At 36.9% G+C, this 10084-nt stretch overlaps 1 protein-coding gene across 2 annotated transcripts; it reads right to left on the bottom strand.

Moving 5' to 3' along the window:
• Positions 1 to 5076: 5076 nt before the first annotated feature.
• On the bottom strand, positions 5077 to 9124 carry LOC127106004 (uncharacterized). 2 transcript variants are annotated; one of them, XM_051043281.1, is made up of 14 exons: positions 8894 to 9052; positions 8305 to 8489; positions 8040 to 8190; positions 7605 to 7702; positions 7355 to 7416; positions 7166 to 7257; positions 6952 to 7075; positions 6739 to 6825; positions 6444 to 6534; positions 6234 to 6341; positions 5977 to 6077; positions 5803 to 5868; positions 5621 to 5708; positions 5077 to 5502 (listed from the first exon to the last, which is right to left on the bottom strand). In XM_051043281.1, the coding sequence occupies exons 3-14, from the start codon at positions 8051 to 8053 to the stop codon at positions 5249 to 5251; spliced, it is 1185 nt and encodes a 394-aa protein (XP_050899238.1). In that variant the 5' UTR covers positions 8054 to 8190; positions 8305 to 8489; positions 8894 to 9052; the 3' UTR covers positions 5077 to 5248. The 2 variants fall into 2 exon arrangements, with proteins under 2 accessions (XP_050899238.1, XP_050899237.1); XM_051043280.1 differs by lacking the exon at positions 8305 to 8489 and having other exon boundaries at positions 8894 to 9124.
• Positions 9125 to 10084: the final 960 nt, after the last annotated feature.

The following is a 10084-nucleotide window of genomic DNA, read 5'->3' as shown; positions in this document are numbered from 1 at the left end:
AACTCTTTCGGAAGATTTTTCGCTTTCAACATGCTACGCACCATGTTCATAATCGTCCGATTTTTTCTCTCGGCAACACCATTTTGCTGAGGCGTATAGGGTGGTACAACCTCACGCACAATACCCTCATCGTCACAATAACTCCCAAATTCCCTCGAAGTAAATTCTCTTCCTCCATCGGTTTTGAGAATTTTGAGTTTGTGACTACTTTGTCGCTCAACCATGGATTTAAATCGTTTGAACATATCAAACACCTCATCCTTCCTCTTGATTAGATAAATCCACAGCTTCCTACTGAAATCATCAATAAACGTGACAAAGTAGCGGTTACCTCCATACGAATTGACTTGCATCGGCCCACACACGTCCGAATACACCACCTCAAGAAGATGCTTGGTCCTATGACCTGTATCCTTGCTGAAAATACTCTTGTGTTGCTTCCCTTGAACACATTCAACACACAACTCAGCTGGAACCACGATTCTTGGCAGCCCGATCACCATACCATGTCTATGCAACGCGTCGAGGTCTCGAAAATTGAGATGACCAAGACGGTAATTCTACAACCACTCCTCACGACTTGTCGCTGTAGCTAAACATCGATGCTCCATTACTTTCAATGCTATCTTGAAAGTTCGATTGGCAGCCATCGGTGCTTTAAGTACCAAAACTCCCTTTCGGTCCAAAACGCGCAATACCTTGTTTTCCATGCGAATAATGTAATCTTTCTCGAGTAGTTGGCCAATGCTCAAGAGATTACATTTGATTCCTGGAATGTACAGCACATCCTTGATCAATGAACGACCACCATCTTTCTTCACGATCAAGACATCTCCAACGCCATCGGCGGATAACGTCGTATCATCGGCAAATCTCACTTTATTCTTCGTGGCTTGATTGATCTTGACAAACCAATCCTTTCTTCCCGTCATATGATTCGAACAACCAGAATCCAAGTACCACTCATCGCTACTTTGAATTCCATCTCGAACCGTTACCATTGCGTTTTTCTCCGAACGCGTTTCTGCTGAATTGTCTGCACTGCTGCCACTGCTGTCCAGCCCTTTTCTCATGCCATAATTCTCTTCCGTGATCATCACAAGAAGCGTATTATCATCATTCGCTTCTTCCCTAGCAAACTTCGCCTCATCCGCGCGATTTTCTCTTCGTTTCGCGTGGCAATACTTTGCGAAATGCCCAAGCTTTTGACAATTGTAACACTTCACGTTACTTTTGTCGAATGGCTTGTGGGTTCCTTGATCACCCTCCTTGGAGCTTCCCTCACCTTTTTGCCCCTTTGAATTTTGTGAATCTCTACCACCAAAATTCTGGAAATTGGACTTCCCTCTCGGATGCCCTTTCCTCTCCGATCGTTTACTCTTCTCATGAAGTCGCGCTTGCAATGCTATTTCCGACTTCGCTTTATCGTTTCCCCTCTCATCCATTCGTTGTTCATGAGCTTCTAGTGAGCTTTGAAGCTCCTCCTTCGACAATGACGATAAATCCTTCGATTCTTCAAGCGCAACGACAATGTTGTCGAATCTTGGCGTTAAAGAACGCAAGATCTTCGACACAACATTCTGCTCTACCATAGTTTCCCCGCACGACTTGATTTGATTCACCACACGCGTAATACGCGTCACATAATCGTTTACCGACTCCTTGTCCTCCATTTGCATTAACTCGAACTGTCGCTTGTGAGTTTGTAACCTCACCACTTTGGCTTTGGCAGCCCCTGCATAAGCCTTCTCAAGAATTTCCCACGCTTGCTTTGCGGAATCGCAATCGCCTACTTTTTCAAAGTTGTCACCATCGACACAAGAATGGATCAAGAACAGCGCTTTGTAATCCTTCTTCTTCTCTTCTTTGAACGTAGCCTTTTGAGCATCCGTAGCTCCTTCGACGAGAGACGTAACACCATCTTTGATCACCTCAAGAACGTCTTGATAGCCGAACAAAACCTTCATTTGCTTCGCCCATTTGTCGTAGTTTTTCGAGTCAAGGATTGGAAGATTGGTAGGTATTTTATCATTTGAAACGGACATGATTGCAGCGGAATTGGATTAGAACCAAAGCTCTTGATGCCAAATGATGGAAAAAACCAGAAATGGAGTGGTGAAAAACAGTGTGTTTTGGGAAAGATGAAGATGATAATGTGAATAGAGAGAGATAGAGAAATAGAGAAAGATTGAGAGAATTGAATCATATGGCATTAACCTTTCAACTATGACATACAATGTCTATTTATAGGGTACAAATTGGAACCACAAACAGGCCCAAGAATAACAGAAAAAACAGAATTGCAAAAACAGCTTATTTTCAAAACAACTTATCCAATAAGCTGTTTTCACTGCAGTGCTTTTTAAAGCTTCTATCAAGCATTTGAATTATTAAGGACTTCCAATAAATTCTCACGAATGCTCTCCGTTTTTGGAAATGTATTTTCAGACGCATCTCTTACACACTTATGTAAGGTCATTCTGAGAGACGTTTGAAGATGCATCTTCGAAACATTTTAAACAAGAGCTTAATTATTTAACAGTTTAATAAATATTTCAGAAATACATCTCTGAAATTATGAGCGGCATTTTGAAATTTACATCACCTTTCTGGAGATGCATCTCCGAAAAATATCTGATAAAAGAACTAGTTGCATGATCAGATTGACATAATTGGTTTTCAACCAAACTCTTCAACCTAAAAACCCGTTCATTCTCAATCCATTTTTTCACTCCAAAAGAAGATAGAACTTCAGGTAAAGGTTCTTCTTTTTTCTCTGTATTGCTCACATTAATCTTCCATTTTTACTGAAAAAAGTTACGTCGTGTCCAAAAATGTATCTCCGGAACGTATATGAACTTGTCTGGAGATGTATTTCCGGAATTTGTTTGTGTTCATTTTTAAGTCATTATGCAGCCGTAGTAACGCTTATGTTCTGTTATGCTTTTAATTGTTTTCATTAGATATTGTGCACTATGATGTTTTCTCAAAATAAGTTGTTTCTTTAGATGTCCAAGGTGTGGTTGTTTCCCCGAATGTTTAAGGTGTTGTTGTGAAAGCGGTAGATGTTGGCAACAACTTTAAAAACAAGTAAGAGTTTGAATATCGTGATCAAATGCTTCAATGGATTCGTATGGACACCTCTAAACTTGGATTTGGTGTGGTTATCGGAAGGTCCGATAATGGTTCGGATAGAAGATGCGTCTTTGTGACAATGATTTGCGAAAGAAGCGGGAAATATAGAACTCCTCTCTGGAATTTTAAAAGAGACGACACCGGTACAAGAAAATATGATTGTTCGTTTAAGGTTCGTGGTTACATGTTGACAAACAAAAATTGGAGATTTAATATGATATGTGATTTGCATAACCATAATTTGTGTTTAAAATTAGTTGGTCATCCTAATGTCTGTCGGCTCAAGCCGAAAAAGAAGGAATATGTTGCTGACATGACCTTGAATCCTGTTCAACCGAAAAATATACTTGTGACATTGAAATGAAAACGATCCGAAAATATATCAAATTTCAAGCAAGTGTATAATATTTGATACCTCACTAATAAGGCGCTTAGGGGGATAGAACTGAGATGCAACAACTTTTGAAACTTTTGAATGATAGCAGTTACATGTCTAGGTATCGAACGTGCGATGATGGAGTTACTATTAAAAATATTTTTTGGGCTTAAAGGGTTCGCCGGAATATTGAAATGTAATATTGTAGTTTATATTGAAATCATCATTGTAATGTTTATTTTATGTTATGAATGTCAATTTCATTTTGAAAAATTATTTTTCTGTTGATTCTGATACTAGTGTGTCTCTCCGGAAATGTAACTACGGAATCCTTCCGGAAATGCATCTCCAAAATAAAGTTTAAAAAAAAATGTAATTCGAAATGGTATTTATTGAATGTGTGTTGGGTGTGTCCGGAGATGCGTCTCCGGAAACTGAGAGTATTTGTGGAAATTCTCATTATTTATTTATATGAGTGGAAGGGGTGGTGGCAAGCAGATCTGACCTATTAGAATATGCATGTTTTTTTTTGTCGGATGGATTAAGGATTTTGGTCCGCACTTTCTAATATGTCTGTCCAATTAACATAAGTTTTTACAATTTTAGATTTAAAATGTGTAATTTATGCGGGTCCGCACCGTCCCACACTCACTTTTTTACGGGACAGACTAAAGTTTTAAAATCACACCTACGTAATGTTCGCCTCGCACCAACCTGTTTTTTTTTTTTAGACTTTCGGAGTGGCAAACATGTTCGTTTGACACCACTAGGTGGAACTATTCCATTTTATCTTTTGCTTCTTATTCTTCCTTGGCTCTCTAGCTTCTTGTTTCTATGAGTCTTCAACCAACTTACTTGAAGTTTAAGGCTCCATTGTTTATTCTTCGAATTTTGTCAATAAATCATTTTAAGAGGCTCCATTGTTTATTCTTCGAATTTTATCAATAAATCATTTTAAGATCTTCCACCAGTACGTTTGTGTTTCATTTGTTTATGTTTTATTTTATTTCCTTATGCATTTGTTTATGTTTTATTTTATTTCCGTATGTATGTTTCATTTATATGTGCATGTGGTGATGTTTCCTTCATAAGTTGAAGCTGGGGGAAAAACCTTTCAGATGGTGACACCCTAACTATTGGGCTGTGTGTTTTCTTCAACATTTTCTCCCTAGTCTAAAAGGCCACCAATGCCAAAGACCTTAGGGTCTTTGAAGTCCTTACTAACTCCCTTAAGTGTAAGTTAAGATACAATAATAGTTAAAATTGACTGCCCGGTCTTAAACTGATCGGTTCTGACAGGCCTCAGACTTTTTAGAGCTAGACCAAAATTATGTTATAATATGAATTCAAAAATTACTACTCAAATCCGACCCCGTATCTCTTACGTTAAATATTCGATAATTACTTGTGTGGAGTCTTTACTTGTGATTCTCCTTCCATGAAACTATAAATTATAAATTTGAAAAAGACTTTTTTTCCGTTGTAGACCAAATACGAGACTTGTAATGTACTCCACAGCTGATATTGTATTTGTTTTGGAACTTGAATTATTTTGGTGTCTAGGATACATGAAAAATTTTAGGCATTCCAAGCAAATCAAGATATACAGAGTTTCCACAACTTCCAACCTTCTACAAAAGTAATTTTTCCAAGGGTCATTTTGTTATTTGTCAAGCAAGAGAAGACTACTGAAAACAAAACACATATCTGACATAAAAGAAAAAACATTTATTTACATCAGAAAGTGCCTCTGGTTGGACGGCAAACATGATTCCGTTTCAGAGCATGCTCTTCGCTACGGTGCTGTGTTCGACATGCATATCCATACCAGCAATCTTCTCTTGCTGATGCTTCTGGTGGGAGAAGCTCTTTTGGTATAGAGATGCGAAACCAGTACAAGAGAAATGACACCAACTTCTCATAACAATCACTGCATACTAGAGTCCCAGCAGTCATCATCTCTGCGTGATTCAGCATCATCCGTGTTGTATCTGCCAAGATATAAAAAAACAGCTTGTGTAAGTCTATATCTGGTGATACCATCGATATACATCAGATCCAACAATTTACACCGATGAATAAGATTTTGTAACAAGTTTATAACTTTACCAATTTCGTTGTTATTCAGCTTTACTATCCATTCTGATATGACATCCTGCAATGTCCTCCCCATCAGTCGTATGCAACTTTCAGTGATCTAGAAAGCCGCAACAGATAATCGTATTAAAATAAGGTCCACGAAAACAGACCCAAACGTAACAATAAAAATATGGTTAGCCGTAAATGCATACACTCTGTTCGTGCAGATTCTTTTCATGGGCTGACAAAGGAATTCCTGTGATAGTGTGTTCTGAGATCTGCAAAGATAATTGACAAAATCATCCATCATGCAAGGGAACCATAATTTACACATTACTACAAAGTTATTAATATTAACAAATTACTACAAAGAAACTAGTCCATACAGGTTTTAAAATATCCCGGGAACACACAGGATATGAGCTACTCCTAGTTACCCCTTGATCATTCCAGTAAGCTCCGCAAAATGGTCTGTCGCATCCTAAGCCTACAAGGAAAACAAGAATTTTATGACATTTTTAAGTTATAGCATCACCATAAAAAAACGGAAAATACAAAACACTTTCACCAGCATGAATATGATGATGAGACAAGTTAAATTAAATGAAACTAGTCATTAGTTAAATCACACATGATGACTTACAATATTGAGGAACACGAAGACCATTACGGGAAGGCATCATTCCTCCACATGCTTGACATTGGAGATGAATAGTGTTGTGGTTGCATCGAAACTCACCAACATTAGCAACTATATTGCAAGTAAATTCAATGAGTGTGATAAGACAAAAAATTGAAGAATGAGTATGCTGCATAGACTGCTTCATCTGACATTGTATAACAGTAATATTACCACACTGTGGGCAGTGATGATCGGTGCCATCATTTTGATCAACTGTTGTTGTGTTGGCCCTCTTTCGACCCTTCTTTATATATCCAATGAGCTAACAGTGAAAACACAAAATTAGCAAAATTGAACATAACAGAAAAATTAAACAACAAAAACGTGAATGTGATGTAAGATCGCAAAATAAATGGGAAGAAAAAGGTATGAATGAAAAACAACCGGAACCAAAATAAACTCATTTCCAATAAAATTGCACGGCAAAGAGAGGATATTATATTACAGGTCAACGACAAATACTCACAAGGTTTGACCGAACATATGCATATGTATCTAAAACAGTGGTTTCGTCCTGTGAGCGTCTTAGGGAAGAATCAGCTCTGATCATATCCTGAAAAAGGTATAGGGGGAAAAACATCTACTGTGTAAAACAACAACAAAGGCTTATTGCACCGAGTGGATCAACTATATGACTCAATCTAGCTTAATCTCTGAAAAGCTTTGGCATATAATGTACCTCTGCAATGGCGCGCAGAAAGTGGTTTTTTCCAACGAGATGAACAACTCCTCTGCATTGAGGACAAAGTACAGTCGAATGATTTTCCTGCGATCTCCTTAACCATTGTGAGAAGCAGCCATTGCTGTAATGTCACGTGACAATCCAAGAAAATGTCAATGCGCTAAACAGAACCACATTCATTAAAAAAGGATCAAAAGATTATCATCCATACCAAAAATTATGAAGGCATGGAGCAACAGTCACGACATCATGCCATAGGTTTAAGCAAATACTACACTTTGCATGATCAACATCTATAGTTATCTGGAAAAGAAACACATTCAATTCATCAGCAATTCTGCAGATAAAAAATAGTATTGATGAAGACATTGAGGATGTAGACAAATTAGAAAAGGTCAACCTTTAGCAGATTCTGGCGGGTTTCTGGGCTAGACGTGATTTGGAATCTGTAGCTGACAAAGCCTAGTGCCATAAAGTGAAAACGATGGAATTAAAAAGATTGATAATCATCTTAGAAAAATTAAACAATGATATCAAAAATCCAAGTAATTTGCATAAAAAATTTGTTCAACGCTACAATAAATATATTGGAGGATTGATTATTCAATGGACCCAAATATCATGATAATAAATATTAAAAAGGTTCTAACCTTCTCTATCAGGGCCTGAGATGATTTCACTTCCATCTTTGATAACAACATTGTCACCATTGCGCAACTCAGCCCCATCAACTAGTATTGTATTTGAACTACAGCATCAATGTGTGATACCGCCAAAGAATAAGTTTTTTATTGACAACAAATATGCAGAGAAAAGGAGATAAGATCCTTCTTAAAGAGAGACAGAAACAGTGTTGTCAAATAGCGGCGCCATAGCCGCTATGGCGGATATACATGGTGGTTTTGGGGCTCACCACCGCAATAGTAAATATCGACCGATATTGCTAGTTTTCCGACATAATCCGCTATAACAGCTCTGCAAATGCGGCCACGATGGCGGGATTTTGGCTCTCCGCCATAGACAACACTGGACAGAAACTTCCAATACTGAAATATGTGATAAATATCAGTTCCTCATGAACTTACCTCTTATTTTCCATAGTAGCAGAACATAGATCAGAGTTCCTTACTATTTTGCACCAGCTATGTTTATCACTAGAAGTAGCTAATATCTCCGAACATATTTCGCATTCATCTGACCTTATCTCAACATCTGAGTATTTCGAGTCTGACTGAACTGCATGAAGGAAAAACTTTGACAAAAGTAAGGACCTTAGAAAGTATCAAAACACTTCACACAAAATATATTCTTTCACAAAATATATCATGTTTTTAAAAGAAAAATCATTACTTTATTTTCCAAACTTATTTTAAATAAAAGTCTGTAACTGCAATTTAGGCCAAGACATATCGGTTTTTAATGTTGTCGAAACCCCAACAGGAACACGACTGAGAATGCATTAGCCCATTTGACCACATTTCTCTGCAACATCAAGAATCGTGACGCGACCGCAACCGTTACAACGATTTAAAACCCTGGTAATTCGTAAACAGCATTCAAAGAACATCCACATTATCCATCATCAAGTGTATATACCCAACAAAAGCAGTGATATACATCACTAGCCTCTATGGCCTCTCGTATCCTTCCCCCACCCCACCCTTGTTACCAAAAACATTGCAAATTTAATCTTGTCATTGTTAAAGATTTGAAACCTAACATGATGTGAATTTCCCAGCAACTTATAAAGTGACAGAATAAAAGATAAAAATGGAGTCTTTATTATTATACCAAATGATTTCTTGAGTGTTAAACAAACTAAAGACCACGCATTTCAACCCTTTTGACGAAATCTCAAAGAGGGGTAAAATTATGAAACGTTACAAGTTCGAAACTTGAATTTGTATGAATGTGGATAAAATGAAAGAATAAAGATTACCAAGCTTGGCCCAGATTTCATCTGAGGGTTTGGTTGAAGCTGAGGGTTTGGCTGAAGCAGAGGATTCTCCAATTTCGTCCATTGATGAAGATCAAAATCGAAAGGTCTCTTCTTTGTCTCTCCAAGATAGCGGTTGAAGGGTTTTTTATTTGTAGATATATTTATATTTATATGCATTTATTTATTTATTTATTTATTTATATAAGAGCGTGCAAGGGAAGATTTACTTCTTTCTCAGTTCAGAGTTTGTCTTAATAGGTTTGGATGTATATATTGGCTGAGCATGTTCATTTTGAATTAGGTTGTGTTTGATATCAAAAGAAAATGGGAAGAAAGAAAGTAAGAGGAAATAATATTGGAAAAATAAAAGTAAATAGAACACAATACAAATACATCTAAGTTAGGAAAAAAAACTTAGATGTCTTTTTGGTTTTTTTTTTTTTTAGTTTAACATAATTATCAATTTGAAGAGCATTCTATATTGTTTGTGCATTCTTATTATGTGAAATATGTTGAATTGTAATTCTTTGTGTCGAAGTAGGTTGCTCGACAGAAGCAAAGAAGTGTCGAATTACCTAGTGTGTTGAATTGTGTTAGTGTGTCGAAATGTCGAAGCATGTTGCTTCACATTGAATTTTGACTTAGGCTTATTCTAGTACTGTTAGTTATTTTGGGCTTTTATAGTTTTGCATTTTGCCTTGAGGTCCAAGTTAACCTAAATCTATAAATAGAGGGAGTAACTCTTATTCTTGTAATGAAGTCAATAGAGTATTCATAACATTGTATTCACAGTATTTTGCATTTTTCCGCAGTTTGTGGGCAGAGGAAAACTCTGTAGAATTTTAATTCTTCTTCTCTTTCATCGTTCTTTACTTTCTTTCTTTCTCAATTATTCTTCTCTTCATTGTTATTGTGTGAGTGATAACAATCTTGTTCATCAAGATTGATTGAAATTCTCCATAGATTTTGGTGAATTTCCAACATCTTGTATCAAAAGCTCTGGTTTAATCAATTCGTGGGAAGAAAATCACCATGGCAACGAATCATCCAAACGGGCATTAAGCACGGTTGTTCATCTTTTAAACCTCACTTCGTGTATTCATTGAAGTTTGATTTCAAATCATATTTTGAGGGGTAAATATGTTTCCTACGACCATCTTTGGGTGTTTGGGGACATGGCTTATGTGCATA

This window comes from Lathyrus oleraceus, chromosome 7, assembly GCF_024323335.1.
Source record: "Lathyrus oleraceus cultivar Zhongwan6 chromosome 7, CAAS_Psat_ZW6_1.0, whole genome shotgun sequence".
NCBI lineage: Eukaryota > Viridiplantae > Streptophyta > Magnoliopsida > Fabales > Fabaceae > Lathyrus > Lathyrus oleraceus.
Note: the sequence above shows the minus strand (reverse complement) of the source record. Positions and strands in the feature narration are given on the sequence as shown.